Source organism: Microcaecilia unicolor, chromosome 11 (genome assembly GCF_901765095.1).
Source record: "Microcaecilia unicolor chromosome 11, aMicUni1.1, whole genome shotgun sequence".
NCBI classification, from domain to species: Eukaryota; Metazoa; Chordata; class Amphibia; order Gymnophiona; family Siphonopidae; genus Microcaecilia; species Microcaecilia unicolor.
In genome coordinates, this window is record NC_044041.1 from 75,105,847 (window position 1) to 75,123,209 (window position 17,363).

Below are 17,363 nucleotides of genomic sequence, written 5' to 3' on the forward strand. Positions count from 1 at the left end.
CAAACTGAGGCCTGCAAACTTAAAGCAGCCGCCTCGAAGGACGACCTTAAGGCCACCTCCAATCTTCTGTCTTGGGTGTCCTTTAGGGCCGTGCCACCTTCCACCGGCAACACCGTTTTCTTAGTCACCGCAGTGATTAAAGAATCTACGGTAGGCCAAAGAAAGGCCTCCCGTTCACCTTCAGGCAGAGGATAGAGGCGGGACATAGCCCTAGCCACTTTGAGGCTCGCTTCTGGGACATCCCATTGAGCCGAAATCAAGGTGCGCATGGCCTCATGCACGTGGAAGGTTCTAGGCGGACGCTTCGTCCCCAGCATAATGGCGGAGCCAACAGAGGCTGAGGGAGAGATGTCCTCCGGAGAGGAAATCTTCAAAATGCTCATGGCCTGCACTAACAGGTTGGGCAAATCCTCTGAGCGAAAGATTCGCGCTGCAGAGGGGTCATCCGCTCCATCCGAGCGGGAATCCGTCTCCTCCAAGGAATCCCCAAAGGACCGTTGAGATAACTCAGATACGCTGCCCTCATCTACATCAGAGGAGACAGAGTCCTCTAGGGCCTGGAAATCCACCCGAGGGCGTTTGCTTTCGGAGGCCTCAACCCCTTTATCAGACAGGGGGGCAGGGGCAGCGTTTTGCATAAGAAAAGCCTGATGCAGCAGCAAAATGAACTCAGGGGAGAATCCCCCCCGAACAGTGCACTTCTGCAGCTTGGGCCACGGCCCTAGCCGCACCCTCAACCGGCGCTCGCAAGAGCGGGGGAGAAACGTGCTGCGCATCCAAAATGGCGTCCGGCGCGAAACTCTGAGAAGGAGCCGCGCGGGAAGAACGTCACTTAACTTTGGCCGCTTTCTTACCGTCGCCCGAATCAAGGGCGACCATAGTATTAACGTCTCCCAGCTCGAGGGCGGCCCAAGAAGAAGCCGTCCGAGCAGAGTGGCCGGCCAACATGGAGTGGGCGAGCAGCGGGGGATGGGCGCTTATGGCGGGAAAACCGCCACACCGGAGGAAGAACTGGGACACTGACCGGCCTCCAAACTGATGCTTAACAAAGGCGATTCAGGTTTTGAAATCCCCGCATCCCCGCTCAACGCACTCACGCGGTCCGGGGAGCGAATCCTCTCACCCTCCGACGCCATAAGCCACGTGGAGACCGAACGGGGAACCCCCTGCCCGCTATAAAAAGGTAAAATTACCTGCTTCTCGCTCCGAGCTGTAACGAACTGGTGTCCCAGTGAGCAGCTGCAATAAACGTTGAAATAAACGCCCTTAAAGACGTCCAAAATTTTTTTATTTTTTTTTAACGGAGCCAGTGGGAGTGGGGAGAAAAGGAGGGACCTGGCACCACCAGGTTTGCACTTGCTCAAGAAGAGCCCTCAACCCCAGGTACTCAACAAAACCTAAAAATTAGGCTTGGAGACCTAGCCAGAGCTGCTGCTGTGTGTGACCACCACCTGCTGAGATAGAGAACATACTGAGGAGTTTCCGGCAGCACATGACCACATATAGGGAGGCAAAAGGATTGCTCTCTATCTCCACCTGCTGGTAGATGGACACAACCCACCAGTCTATGGATTGATCAGCATGATGATATGGAAGAAGCCCATTAGTTGTTAAGTATAGAAGGTAATATTCTGTAGGCAGCAATTTTTTTAAACACTGACCACCACTGCTGCAGAAGTTATGCCTGGATCTTCAACACCAGGCAATATCTGGGTATGTGTGGACAGCTGGCACTTAATCAGATAAGTGACATATTTAGCCCTTAACACAGTAGTTCCCAAACCTGGTCCTGGAGGCACCCCAACCAGTCAGGTTTACAGGATACCCACAATAAATATTCATGAGAGAGAGATTTGCATGCACTGCCTCCACTGCAAGCAAATCTCTCTCATTAATATTCATTGTGGGTATCCTGAAAACCTGACTGGCTGGGGTGCCTCCAGGACCAGGTTTGGGAACCCTTCCTTAACTAAATAAGTTAATCCAGGCAAAAATAGGACCACATGGGTATTTTTATTTATTTGTGGCATTTATAGCAGTCCTGTTTGCCTATTAACTTATTTGGTTAAGGGCTGAATATCCACCACTCTCCTCAAAATTCAGCTTTAGCAGTTAGAGGGGATATTCAGTGGCACTAAAAGTAAGTGGCACTGAATCTTCCTTCAGGCCCAGTCAGCATGAGTTAACCAGATAAGAGCCTCTTAACTGGTTAACTCACTTATTGACCCCTTCAGATCTAGAACGGAATGTGACAGTGAGCTGTCTTTCTTTTTATTTATTTGAAAGATCACCTGTTGTAGGTAACTGTTTTCTTCCTGGTTGCTCATAAAGTAAAATATTGTGAGTGGAATGTATCTAGTTCTTTGAAGTTTTACACTATGTTTTAAGTAGAGCACTGAAATGGATGATGCCCTCTTGTAGCCAGCCTGTCAAATATATAATTTATTTATTGGAGATTTAGGAAGAGAATTAGGGGCCCCTTTTAAGGCGCAATAGGCTTACCGGGGGCCTAACACTTGCTAAAAGAGCAGTACTGCAGAACGCGTTGAAGCATCCCACAATAGTGTTTTGCTTTGCATGTGCTAATCCTGCACTGGAAAATATTTTTTTTTATTTTCCAGCATGGGAGGTGTCTGCACTAATCAGGTAGCATGGGTACATTACCACGCGTTACTGATTAGCGGAGGAGCCCTTACCATCACCTAAATAGGTGGCAGTAAGGGCTCCTATGGCAATGGCCATGCAATACTAGGGAAATCCTCTTGTGGCCATTAAAAAACCCCCCCAGCTATTTTACTGCAGTGCTATAAGGGGCCACAGTGTGCAGGAAATGCATGCGCTGACTGCAGTGCCAGCCACTTCTTAGCACAACTTAGTAAAAGGACCCCTTAATGAGAAACTGGAGATGGCAAATTGGATAATAGGAACATGATACAGGATATGAACTGATGAATGGCAGCAAAGCATAAACAGATTAAAATTTTAGATTCATTATGCCTTTTTTAAAGTCAAGTTGCCCTGCCATGAATCATTTGGAAGAGAGGCTAAAGTCTACATTTTCCCTGTTTCCTTGTGGCAGGTTTACGCGCACGCAGAAGTTAATTTTGCTACCTACAACTCATCAGTTAACTTCCAGCTCATATATTTAGAATTCATAGGGATGAGGCAGGTGGTGGAGTCTTAACTTCATACAGCCTTAGTCATATCAATACTATATAACTGGTACGTTTGCAAAATAATTTTCTCTTCTATAGTCTCTTATTTTCAGACAGGTGATTTCATCAATGTTAAGTGCTTTACTGTACATCCCTTGGATTACAGAACTTCAAATTACACAAGCCTAGATTCTAGATAATGATTGTACAGCCCATCCACAGCAGCTGTTCAGCTCTACAATCCCCTCCTCTCCCTCAACGATCCCTTTATAGGAGTAAGACCAGTTCTAGCCACCTGCTTTCACTATAGCTGATGAAATTGCAGTCCAAGCAAATTTAGCAGGAAGCAACCACAGAAACATAATTTAAAATCTATGGCAGTTTCCTGAGACATAAAACAGGTGAGGATGAGTTATTTTCCTCAAAGGTTTGTCTCAATCTAGTTGATAGTTTTGTAAGGTACAACCACAACTGGTGGTGTTTTTAGGTATTCTTGTAACAGTACTTGTCTGTGCCCCTCCCTGTCCTAGGGGACACTATAGATCATTCATGGTTTTCAGGATTTAACCATGTTGTAGATCTGGTTCTACACTCAGTCCTAGTACTATCAATCCAGCCTGTTAAAGAGGGATAAAAGGTAACAGCAATTATGCAAACCTTGGTATGGGAGCAGACAGGTCACTGGAGATGTGAATTTTGCAAGTGCTGCACTGCCCCAAATACAGGTTAACTACAAATTTTATAATCTGTCTCTGAACATTGGTAAAGCAGCATACAATATATATGCAAGGGGACTGTGTATCACTTTTGGTCCACAATGCAAGAAAGGATGTTATAATGCCTTTGTATCGGTCCATGGTGTGACCACACCTCGAATATGGTGTTCAATTCTGGTCGCCTCATCTCAAAGATATAGTGGAATTGGAAAAAGTACAGAGAAGGGTGACAAATGATAAAGGGGATGGGATGACTTACCACGAGCAAAGGCTGAAGCGCCTAGGGCTCTTCAGCTTGGAGAGAAGACGGCTGAGGGGAGATATGATAAGAAGGTCTGTAAAATAATGACTGGAGTGGAATGGGTAGATGTGAATTGTTTAGTCTTTCTAAAAATACTAGGACTAGGGGGCAAGCAATGAAGCTACAAAGTAGTAAATTTAAAACTAATTGGGGAGAATTTTTCTTCACTCAATGTGTAATTAAACTTGAATCTGTTGCCAGAGAATATGGTAAAGGCAGTTAGCTTAGCGGGGTTTTTTTTAAAAAGGTTTGGATGGCTTCCTAAAGCAAAAGTCCATAGACCATTATTAAATTGACTTGGGGAAAATCTACTGCTTATTTCTGGGATAAGTAGCATAAAATGTATTGAATTTTTGTGGGATCTGGCCAGGTATTTGTGGCCTGGATTGGCCACTTTTGGAACAGGATGCTGGGCTTCATGGACCTTTGGTCTGTCCCAGTGTGGCAGTATTTATGTACTAACTAATACATTTTTTAAATTAAGTTAATCACATGAGTGGGCATGTTTCTTGATGATTTAGCAATAAGGAGCCAGCAAGCAATCTGCTACAAACTTACACAAAAGCTTTCACTAAATATAGGAACGAAAACCAGAACAATGACCAAATTAAATGTTCATTTTATTTAAAAATTCTTCTAATAGAAAACAAAATAAACCAAATTTCAATGTGAAGCTAATGTCTAATGTTATATCTTGATACTCCAAATTTTTCATTACAGTATGTACAAACTGTTAAAAGCAATGGCAGGTGGTACAGTTCACATTTCTTTAGCGTTCTAGAAACCTGTAAAAATACATTATACATACCTGACATAACATTAAAAATTTTTGTTGTAGCAAACATGATTATGCAGACAAAATGATCCAAGGATAAAGAGCAAGGAACAGTTGTGTCTGAACCAAACACATTTTGTGGTTCCTCTAGAAGTGGAATAGAGAATATCTCCCTCCAATTAGCAACAAAGGGAGGGGTATGGGAAGGAGCTCTTTAATCATGGCATAGAAACACTCACAGCATTAACAAAATGCAGTGCAATTGATGCTCCTTGTATAGACCAGTATAATCTAAGGAACTTTTGTATTTAAGAAGTTATTGGTGGTGTCAGCTATAAAACCCAGAGAGGTGGATTGCGATATGAAAGTTTCAGTTCCCTATCATTTTAGTTGACAGCAGTGATAAACTAATGTATCATCTGCAAAGCACGGAGGACCTGTCTATTGCACATGGCCATCTCAGAAAAGGGCAAGTAGTTACTGTGCTGCACAGAGTTTGGAGCAGGGTGTTTACCTCTCACTTTCTCTCTTCACTGGCTGTACCAGGTATTTGAAGAGGAACTTTGGCTTAGCCTTCAGCTGAAGTTTTACCTACAGTGCTGCAGACTTCTGGTGCGAATTTACCATTTTCCCCCCTTTTTCCTGTACACTCCTGTCCCTTTCCCCTTGCTGGTTGAGAGCCAAGCCTTGCCACTCAGCTGGGGATCCCTCTCTTTCTACTAAGGATTAAAGTTGTTGCTTCTGTAATCTGTTTGAGCCCTGGGTTGGCTATGTTTTGTATTTAAAAAGACTTTGCCCAATTCCTCACATGAGTCTCTGCCTCCTTTGGTTGCAGGTAAGGATCTGCTTAGATTTTAGTAACAACACCTTTTTTATTTTTTACACACTTTTAATTACAGTTTTAATTACCATTAACTTATTTTGGTTGGAGATGGGAGGGAGGTTGAAGAGAGCTATATAGAAGGCACAGCATTTCACAGAGAGATTGGATTTATCGCTGTTTTTCTGTCTCTTATTTTTATACTTCCTACAGGGCAAGAATGAGCTGCTTCTGTTATTTCACTGGACAAGCTAAAAACTGCTTACTGATCAGATTCCACAAAAACTCTACAGCCCGCGGCATGGAGGAGATTTTCCCTATCAGCAGGAAAACATTAGGAAAAAGATTTAACGCTGGGAGCGGCTTGTTAAAAGATGTGTGGAGTTTGTGTGTTTAAACTGTACACTTCAGTGCCAGTTAACTTTTGCTTTATAATGACACTTTGCAGGTCAAAGGTAAAAATAGCTAAAATCCCATTAGTAACTAATATAAGAGCATTTAATAATTAAATAATTTAATATACATATATAGTCAAAATAAGCTGTACAAGGTTCTGCAAACAAGTGAAGCGCTTTCAAGACAAAATATTAGCAAGTGTCTGCTGGGGTGGGTGAAAGAAGCACCACCTATCATAACCAGGAACGGAAGAGAGCCAGGATGTAAAGTCATTTGTACATCAAAATGACTGGCGCAGCCATGAAAATTCCCAAACCAATGAATGCAAACAGAAAGAGGCAAAAATTTCAGAGTGCTTTGGGTAATCAGCTTAGTGTACTAACTGAAAAAGGTTCTTTGTGCCATAAAGTGTGCATCAGGATTGGGCCAGGCAAGGTTCAAACATCATTCAGCTACTCAAGGTAAAAGGGGTGGCCAGCATGTTATGCTGTACCTTTTGTATGGCCATAGGTGCTACTTCAGAATGTATTTCAACTAAAGTAGAACACAAGCTTTCTAGCAGGTATCTCCATAAACTTAAGTGTTCACAGTGAGAAAAGCTTGGCTCAGCCACTCATTACAGGAGTCCCTGCAGCTCTTAGCGAAGAGGCATTTGCTGTTGGGAAGCAGTTCCATGATAGGGTAGTAAGTGGGGTGCCTCCAAGGCTTCATTTAAAGTAGACAAGCCTCCCTCCAGCAGCTTAAGCTTCTGCTCAACTTAATATACGATTTTTTTTTTCATAATATTACTGTGTAGCAAAGGAGGTTCAAAAGCTCTTGTCTCAGTCAGCCCTCTTTACAAGCAACATTTTTAAAACCTAAAAATGAAATCAGAGCTTTACAGTAAAAAGATACGCCAAAACAGGAGTGTTCATTTTGCACACTGGCCGGGGAGGGAGGGGAAGAAGTAACCACCCAATTTAGAAAGTGTTAATAACCATCCATAAAAACAGTAAGACAAACACAGGATCTCACACTCCCTCCCCACCCTCTGTTTCAGACAAAAAAAAACCCAAACAAACCCAAGCTATTTGCTAGACTGGACAAAATTTTCATTATTTTAACAAAAACATGACTACTGAATGAAAACTATTGTATAAGTCTCTGTGCAGTAGCCCTTTTGTCTTTGATTCTTTACTGATTAAGGACAAAGATGATTCATAAAATTATATGGAGGTGGGTTAATGAAGATAGATTTTAGGAGGATTGAGAATAAAGCTGGCAGTTTTTTTTTTCTCTCCAGGCTGTAATAAGCAGAAGTGTGGAGCTCCAGCATACACAAGAGCAACACTTCATGACGCAAATGCCCAGAGACAAGGGGGTCAGCACACAAGGAGAAACGTGGACAAATCATACAGTTCTGAAGTGCAATAGGGTAGCTCACTGCCATTTTCCCAGGAGCTGAGCCAGAGACATTACCACCCACAGCTTAGGAAATCTACAGGATGGCAACCTGTTGCTCAGGCTTTACTGCTGGAGCACAAGCAGAGCTATGTGCCTGAGCTGTACCCGTATCCTCCCCTTCCCCCCAGTACAAGAGTCAAACTGGTAACAGACACATGCTAATATATCAGACTTTCTTCAAGAGTGATCATTTTGAAACTAATTTCTTTTAAAGATTGTATAACTGTTTTAAATAAACTTGCAAGAAAAGAATCTCTTCCCATTGCTGAAAGCTGTCATTCCTTTCTCTGCAAACTCTATACAGTACTAGATTTAGTACAGAACAAAATATAATTTGAATGCACCAGTGGTTAAACAAAAAAAACACAAAGTGAAATCATAAATATAAAAACATGTATGTAAAAGCAGCTTAAAATGCACTTCCCATTGTGAAGCTCCAAGTTATTTATTTGTGTGTTATTAAATCTTCATCTGAGATAAAGGAAAAGCTGGCAGACAAGGTTTGCTGGCTTGCACAAATGGAATATGATGCCCTATGCCTTTTCAAAGGAGAAAAGCAAAGCAAGGTTCCCTTCCTGTGGCAGCAAAATGCCAGCCATAGCAGGGGCGTTGAGTTCTCTTCATTCATTCCAACCTCTCAAAATCACAGCGATAACTTAATTTAAAAGTTGATTGTTCTGCTAGGTCCATCCTCTGGGAACATCTCATCCAAGTTAGCTTTCTAATCAGAAGGTTCCCATATGATCTAAAACAGACTTTCCTCTTCAGTGAACTTCCCCTGCTGGTTTGTGGTGCAGGAACAACAGTAATGAAGCACCATTGCTTTATCTGGTTTAACCTGGCTGAAAGAAACACTGGTTTTATTCTTGTGTATTTTCAGCTCGCCTGGCCCCTCTGTTTTCTAACCTTGATCCAAGGTGTCTGTCCATCTCTCAAGCTGAATAGGACTCAGCTACCGCTGCAGGCCAGAGAGTACACAAAATGCACAAGAGATTTATTTCTTAACGTAGAAAAATAATTATTAAAAAGTAAAATGTTGCTTAGGTTTAAAAAGCATACAACACTACTTAGTAGTGGTGCAGCCAGGTCTGGCAGAGTCACAGTTGGCAAGGCTTGGAGGAAGTACAGTCTTTCACAAGAGGCTGGCCAGGCTTGTGGTTGGACCATTCTGAGCCTGAAACTGGACAGGAGGTGGGCCATCTATCCACTACAAGACAAGAGAGAGAAAAAATGCAGTTAGATATATAAATCTTTTATACCCACATTATTGTCTCTTTGCCCACCACTCAGTGCATGTGACAGTATGCACAAGTTGTCCCACTGCCACACCACTCACTTGCACTTCCTATAAGTACAACAAAGGCTCTGCTGGAAACCTGCACAAGACTGCCTTTCCACATCAGCTACTGAGGGGAACAGCAAATTATGCATTGTCATGCTCCACAATTGCCATTGTTCCCTTTCCCTAAGGGTTTTTTTTTATTGGGGGGAGGGGCTACACCATACCGTGATCAGGTTGTGTTCAGGAAGACTACAGGCCTCGATGTGATCCTGGAGAAGCTGCTGGGAGAAGTTCTGATGCATCTGTGCTGCCTCATGCGCCTCAATTGTGTTTCCACAAGCTTTGTTCAAATCTGGAAAAGCAGCAGCAGAACAAAAGTAAAAAAAACAAAAAAAGTTGTGCACACTTTGTGAAGGAATAACCATGTCAAATTGTGTCCTCAATCTTTAGCAATAAATCTTAGACACTAAAACTGCTGCCCATGTGAATTTGAGGCTTATGAGAAGGAACAGATTGACAACACTAGATAAAGGCTCTCCTGATCAGCTGTGGCAACAGGTACATGTTAAGAAGTGGACAATTTAGTGAAATGTGCATTGCATTTTGTAATGGACACAGAATCAGACATTATCTTCTGGCTCTTTTTACCTGCTTGAGGTATGGGCATATATCTTGCTTATTCTGTGGTCTGCTGCTTCTCTATCCTAGCCAATTAGGTGTGTGTCTGTTCTGTGCATACTTAAATTCTCTGGGGTCTGTTGCACCCTTTGTTCTCTCATGTTGCTTTGGCACTTCCCTTCTGCTTTAGACACTGACCCCTTGTGCTTCTCCTTCTATGGAAAATGCTTCCTTCTAGTAATTCATTCAAGTCTGCTAGATCATTGAATGTTTGTTTCCTCTCGCTTTCCTTCAGAAAGTCCATCCTTAACTCCCTCAGTCCTGGTGTGTCTGGATTATAGTATAGCTACTGTGCCATTCTGGAAGACCTACTTTATAATTGCCTCAAAAAAGGAATGCCAGAGCTGTCCAGGACAGACTGCTCAGTAGCGCTCAAGAGACACCATCTTCATAGGAAGGGGATAAGCGATTCATTTTTTTGTGCAGTAAGGTAGTCCACATTACAGAGAGAGGCACTGTGGGAGGCATTTACTTTCTGGTGCACAGTAACTGCATTACCTCTCAGGAGTGCCGAGGACCAGAGCTGCACAGACATGTCAGGAATCTTGCTGGCGAGCTGCATAGCTGGCACCACCATGTTATTACTTTCCTGCCCAAAAGAAAAGATGTGTTGCGTTAAACAGCCTACATCCACCTCCTCACCAACCTGCCCCAGAAACACACACAATGTATAATGTAGTGTCTTTTCCAAGGGACACATGGAGTGAGCAGCAGAAAAGAGAAGCAATGGGCCATGAGAAGCTTTTACCTTGGAGGTATGCTACCTTTGGAAAACTGAAAACAGAAATTCAGTGCTCATAAGTGCCTCTATCACTGCACATGTCCTTAAACAAATGAGACCTAACTACTGGATCAAACTTCTAGCTTCATAAACAATAAGTACTGCAGAAGTTCACAAAAGCACTGTTCTGAGGTAGTGAATGGGTGCATACGTACAAATCCTGCACATCACAAACATGGCAGAGAGCAAAGACCACAGACAAGGCAGTTATCACTCAAAAGACTAAATTCTCTCCTTCAACATGTGCCAGTCTAAGCAGAGCTAGGGTTCACACAGCCAAAACATCACCTGGTTTTAGCCGAAGCCAAAACTGACTGAAATCTCAAGTTTGACTGTGTGATTATGAACCAGTTAGAGCTGCTGGGGATTGTCAGAGCATGAAGTCTGCATCCCTCTGCTAAACTCACAGTATCCAAGCCAAAATATAATAATTTAAATAATGAAAGACTATGTTTTACCTCCAAGCAAAATAGTCTATATACAATGTAAAATGCTTTGGTTCTACCACAGAAAAGCAGTATATCAAATCAATGCCCCTTTACATGGACTGCAACTAATGAAAACTGAAACTACAAGCCACAGTGCTTTTATAGTAGCTGACTTTGTGCCACACTCAGAATGACATCTGACATCGTAACTCCAGAGGTTTATTCCTAAGAAGCTTACCATCCCACTTAAATTTGTGCTACTATTTTGTATATATATATATATATATATATATAAACCCCCCCCCCCCCCCAGACCACTTTATAATCCCTGGTGGTCTAGTAGTGTAGTCAGGACAGGAACGAAGGGCCCAGTTGTGGCAGCCATTTTCAAAGCAGAGCCGGAATGGGCAGGAATAACGGGAAATCACTCCTGCCCCAACTATATGCATAGACTACCAGGGATTGTAAGATAAGCCAAAGGGGGCAACTCCTGTTCAGGATGGAGGGAGGCAGATGGGACAAAGCACAAAATTTTCAGCTTTCACTGAAAACACGGTTATTTTAGGCCAAAACAAAAAACATAGGTGAAAATTATAACCTTTCAGCCGAACACTGGGTAGAAAACAGATTTTGGGCTAGTTTTAGTACCACAACAATAACCGAAATTCAGTTGGCCTCTACAGGAAATCACGTTAAAATTAAGAAAACTGTTCTATGCAAACATTTTCTATTGATGTAATCTACAACATTTCCAAAACATACACACGATCTGGAGCTGCCTCTGGCATTGAGAACCAGGCAGCACACTGCTGGCATCAGAGGTGACAATGTTACCAGATACCACTGGTCCAAATGAGGCAAATGGAGGTGGTGATGGGACTGGAGAGGCAAAGCAACTGGTCCATCCTGGGAAGGGGTTTCAGTAGATTGTCGATCCCTGAATTTCTAACTAGGCCCACATATCCCTTCTCTCTCTCTCATTTGTGCCCATAGCATCAGGAACTGACGAAGACAGACATACAGATGAGGGAAGGCGAGGGCTTACCCTATGATTTCCAAGACATAGAATATATGGCCCAGGAGGACCAGAGAACAGGCTGTGAGCCTGTTCAGATCTTCAGCATTTGACATTTTTAGGGTTTCTCGCAAAAATCGTCTGCAAAATAGAAGATTTTTCATGTGTTATTCTGAACATACATGGTCTGTATAAATCAATATTTTTCCCAAAAGCAGGACTATCAACATGAAGGAGTCACCTGGAGAAACAGATGGGATCTCTCTAATGAGATCAGCACTAGTGAAAAAGACCTCTCAGAGGACAGTCTGTTTTCTGTTGTGTTGAAGAAAGGAAAGCATAATAAATGAGATGCCAATAACCTATCTAGCAAAACTAAAGCAGAAGAAGTGAGCTAAGCCAGGCCAGGTGTACACAGAGAGACAGTAAAGGCTGTGGTGCAAGGAGGAGAGAGCCAGGAGCTCCAGACCCTGCATCAGATCCTCATGAAATTCCCAGTTCACCAGGGCCACACCTTCTGAAGTCAACCACAGCAAGAGGACAGCATTACCCTCAGTTCCAGTGAAAGCTTTGATGGGGATATGAGATAGAAAGCTTCAGAATGAAATAAAAGCTTCAGTTCATCTTTAATGCTGCCTCCTCTTTCACAATACCTTATCACACCTCATTATAACTCTCTCTCCAGTTCACCTAAACCATGTCTAATAACTCATGCTTAATTGCAATATCTTCTGCTATCACTGATTACTTGTTATCCACAGCATGGGTTCTGTACTTTTTCTCCTTTATGGTTATCCTTTGTAATTTATATCACAAGTTCTGTAAAATGGTTGATAAGCAAAGAAACCCCGAGCCTAGATTAATATTCTCTTAGGGAGAAATTACATCTTACCTGATCATTTTCTTTCTATTAGTCCTTCCCACTATTCCAGAACCTGTTAGTTGTGTCCCGAAGGTGGCGATAGAGAACTGAAAACTGAGCCAAGACATATCTCTCTGCATCCAGTCCAGCTCCTCGGTATTTACATACACAAGCAGGAAGGAGAAACTCAGAATAAACACAACCTTAAACACCTCGCTAACCTAACACTAACCAGATGAGCAAGTGTGTGGACCTCTCATCTCTGGACAACTTGTAGAGAAGAGAGATGCAGGAAGCACCATGCAAGGTGACAGTCATTACTTGACCCATTAGTTTGCATGGACTAAACTAAACTTTGGGTGGGCCTCTGGAATAGTGGGATGGACTAATGGAAACAAAATTATGAGGTAAGACCTAAATTCTCCTTCCATTGCACAGCTTCCCAATATTCCAGAACCTGTGGGATATTCAAAAGCAATCTCTAGCGTGGGTGGGATCCTGGCACCGCCACCCTGAGGACCAAAGCCCCAAAACCGGCTTCTCAGCATGCTGCAATGTCCACCCTGTAGTGCTTGGCAAATGTATGCAGTGACCACATCGCTGCCTTGCAAATATCTGCCGGAGACAGTAAGTTAGTCTCCACCCAGGATGTTGCTATACACCTCATGGAATGAGCTGCAAGCAATTAAGCTGACATAATAGTCTCCAACAATCTAGCAATTGTGGGCTTCAAATCCATAATCCATAAGGCCAAGCCTCTGCACAAACAGTCTGTCAGATTTGCAAAACTCATTCGTGACTTCCAGATATCTTAATGAAGACTACACACATCGAGAAGCTTCAAGAAAGAATACTGAGTCTCTTTGTCCTCTCTGCGAAAGGACGGAAGTTCCACAGATTGACTGAGATGAAATGCTGATACTACTTTTGGAAGGACGGAAGGAAAGAACTTTGTACAGGGAGACCCCCACCTCTGAAAAGCAAAGAAAGGGATCCTGACAAGCTCCGAAACCCTACGTGCCACACAACAGCCATCAAGATTGCCATCTTTAGCCTAAGGTCTTCAAGGAGGCCTTACGGAGTGGCTCAAAAAGAGGCTTCTGAAGAACCCAAAGGACTAAATTAAGGTTCCACTCTGGACACAGGGTACGAAAGGGAGGCCATAAGTGGCCCAACCTCCATAAGAATCAAACGATATCTGGGTAAGCTGCAAGAGGCATCTTCTGTAGTCGGCCCCTGAAACAGGCCAAAGCCACAACCTGAACTTTTAAAGAACCAAAGCCATCCTTTCTGAAGACTGCCTGAAGAAATGCTAGGATCTGCATGATCTGAGCAGAAAAGTGAGAAAGTCAGCGCTCAGAACACCAGCCCTCGAATGTTCTCTACACCATCATGTACGCCATGGATGTAGAACGTTTCTGAGCCTGAAGCAAGGTAGCAATGACCACATCAGAACATACTTTTTGTCTCAATCAAACCCTTTCAATGGCCAAGTCACAGGACCAAGTGTCACTGTACCTGCGGAAGACAGAGAGGACCCCATTCAGTCAAAGGTCTGCATACTGCGGCCTATCTGGGGCTACCAGAATTGTTCAACCCTGGTGCAATGCGTTCCTTTTCAAAATGCGGCCTACCATGGGCCAAAGAGGGAAGACATACAGTAGATGTGTCTATGGCCAGGGCTTGCAGTAGGGCATCAATCCCATTGACCCGGTTATTTCCGATGGCTAAAGAACTTGGGCACTTTGGCATTCCTCTTCATCGCCATCGTCCAGAAGCGGAGAACTCCATCAGTCCACTATCAGCTGAAACCTCTGGCTGGATAGTTCCTATTCTGGGTCCAAGAAGTGCCTGCTGAGAAAGTCCGCCGCTACATTCAAGGACCTGGCGATGTAAGCTCCCGACAAGCAGAGATTTTTTTCCGCCCAACTCCACCACCATCGGACAACTGAGGGTTCTGCCTTGCTTGTTGATTTAAGCCACTGCTGTTGTATTGCCAGAGAAAACTCAAGACTAGGGCCTCTGCCAGAACGGAAGCAAAGTCAAAGTTGAGTAAGGCATTCCGCACGGCCCTGAGCACCAAGCGATTTATCGATCACCAAGACTCCTGTTCCGTCCAGGTGCCCTGTGCGAGATTGAATTTTCAATGAGCCCCCCCTACCTAACTTGCTGACATCCGTTGTAACCACCTCCCATTGCATTATCGGAAAGGGAGCTCTGATGGTCAAATTCCAGGACCACTGCATACTCCCGTCTGGCAATCAGTGTCCAAGGAAGATGAAAGTTGTACTTCTGTGACACCAGAGACCAGCAGCTGAGAAGAGATTCTTTAATGGCTCTATATGAGCCCTTGCCCGTGGCACCACTTCCATCGCTACCATCACTGACCCCAGAACCTGGGCCTGCCTTGACTGAACTGAAGACGAATCTGTTGAATCAATTTTGACCTCCTGCGCTCTGTGAGGAAAATCCTTTCCTGTGCCTGTGTCGAATAGAACGCCCACATCTGTGAAGGAGTTAGTCTACTCTTCTCGAAAGTAATCATCCAACCCAACAACTACAGAAGATGGACAACTTTGTCACCACCACGCTGTCCAAATAGGATGACGCATGAATGAGCCAGTCATTGATAGATGGGTGAACTCTTGATTCCCTGGTGCCAAACGAAGGCTGCCACTACTGCAACACTGATATACGTTCTTGGAGCTGTGGTGACACCGAACGGGAAAGCTCTGAACTGAAAATGACAGCCCAGCACAGCAAACATAGAAACCTCTAATGCAGTGGCCATATGGGTACATGCAAGTCCTCTGATACGGAGGCCATATGGGTACAAGCAAGTATGCCTCCTTCAGATTGAGGGCGGTGAGAAACCTGTCCCGCTTGAAACCGAAGCCAACACTGCTCAGTGTCTCCATGCAAAGCAGGGACACTTGGCGGCAACGGTTTGAAAGGTGCCTTCCTTTTTCGGGGGGGGGGGGGGGGGTGGACAATAAAGCAGACTATCTGCTTTACCCCTGTTCGGCCTGGCGAACTGGAACAAAGGCCCAGAGCCCCAGCAAGTAATCTAGGTTGGCCTGAACCTCTATCGCCTTGGTTCACTTTCAACAAAGAGACTGCAAAAAGAGAGGAGTGACCGGACGGGAGAACTCAAACTTGTAACCTTCTGTAAGAATATCCAGAACCTACTGGTCCAACATGATTTTGGCCCACTCCTCCCAAAACTCCTGAAGACATCCTCCCACCAGAGGGAGAGAAGAGTGGACCAGCTTTGCATCATTGAAAAACGCTGGAGGCATTGAACACTCTAGCTGACTGAGAGGACTTCCTGTCCACATGAAAGAAGACTGGTGTGCCTGAAAGCAGGACTTCTGAACATACTGCTAATGATCAGGCCAGTACTGTCTGCTGTCTCAAGAGCTCCCTGAAGACAGTTGACCAGAGGCTTTCAGTTTATCCTCCAGCAACCAGTGTGGCTTACTTTCCCACCAAGTTAATGAAGATCCCGATGCAGCTTGAATGTTCTGTTGGGCCCTGAGGCTGTAAATGGCGGATTGTACTCCATTGTGTGATGACAAGAGCCTGCTCCTCCCTGCCAGTCGACCCTGACAAAATGGCACTGGTTCCCGCACTTTCCTGCATCAAACTGTGCACCGGCCCTGTCTGACAGCCCAAATTCCCTGGTATACTTCGGATGCTGTGTCAAATCTGAAGATATGCTGCCACCTGACCGTTTCCTCTATGTTTTCATGGGATTCTCCAGCACTGCACGTACTGCAACGCCCCAATACCGGAAGGCTGGTCTCACAGCGGTAACTCTGCTTAACTGCCTCGAGAATCGCCATTCACCCCGACTGTCACAAGCAGTGAGTCAACGTCCCTCCTCTACACCAAGTAGAGTCAAACTTTAGTCCGACTTACTACTGTTGGCTGTTTCTCCCAAGCTCAGATGAGAAAGCATCAGGACTGATACTCTGTCCCATGCTCTCTAGTAAATCTTTTCATCATCCTCTTTTTTTTTTTTTTTTGTAAGATTGTGCTAAAAAAGGAAAAAGAATACCACAGGAAACAGGGGATCGGTGAAGAGAGGGAAGAAGCAAATTCACGAGGCACCACAGACAGCAATCTGAAGACCTCCCGATATGATTTTGCAGACTCAAGCCACCCACAAAGCTCAACTGGGGACCAGTTGACCAACTGGACCAGGAGCAAAATCACTCAGAACCAGAGGCTGGAAGGGGTGTCCAGCCACCTGGTGGAGATAGAAAATACTGAGGAGCTGGGACTGGATGCCAGAGAGATATGGATGCAAAGAGACCTATCCGTGTCTCGGCTCAGTCTGCACCTGCTAGTTATGGACACAACTATCCCACAAGTTCTGGAATAATGGGAATCTACATAATGGAATGTTGGTTACCATTACAAAGCGAGCCTGTACAATATTGAAAACACCGGCCTTTCATGCATCAATCCTTTCGATATGACAAAAGTAAGAGAAGTCTTATTTCACAGCTATCTCCCTAACTCGGGGGAAGAGTAGTCTGACTTTAGCACTTGTATAATACCCTCAGAGATTTTAGCAGGTAGGTTTTTTTTAAATTTAAAATCGCTTTGATGGGGGGGGGGGGGGGGGGGGGGGGGGGCGGGGAATGATGATAAAAATGATGCGGGTGTTTACAGGGTATTGGCCATAATTGGTCATAAGAACCCA

At 44.2% G+C, this 17,363-nt stretch overlaps 1 protein-coding gene across 1 annotated transcript in view; it reads right to left on the reverse strand.

Moving 5' to 3' along the window:
• Positions 1–8,059: 8,059 nt before the first annotated feature.
• The window catches only part of MAU2 (MAU2 sister chromatid cohesion factor), a 62,665-nt gene continuing 53,361 nt past the window's right edge, over positions 8,060–17,363 (reverse strand). The window contains 5 exon segments of the mRNA XM_030219741.1: positions 8,060–8,813; positions 9,113–9,240; positions 10,065–10,155; positions 11,821–11,837; positions 11,840–11,931. Of these exon segments, the coding sequence (XP_030075601.1) occupies positions 8,739–8,813; positions 9,113–9,240; positions 10,065–10,155; positions 11,821–11,837; positions 11,840–11,931 (403 nt within the window). The 3' untranslated portion in view covers positions 8,060–8,738.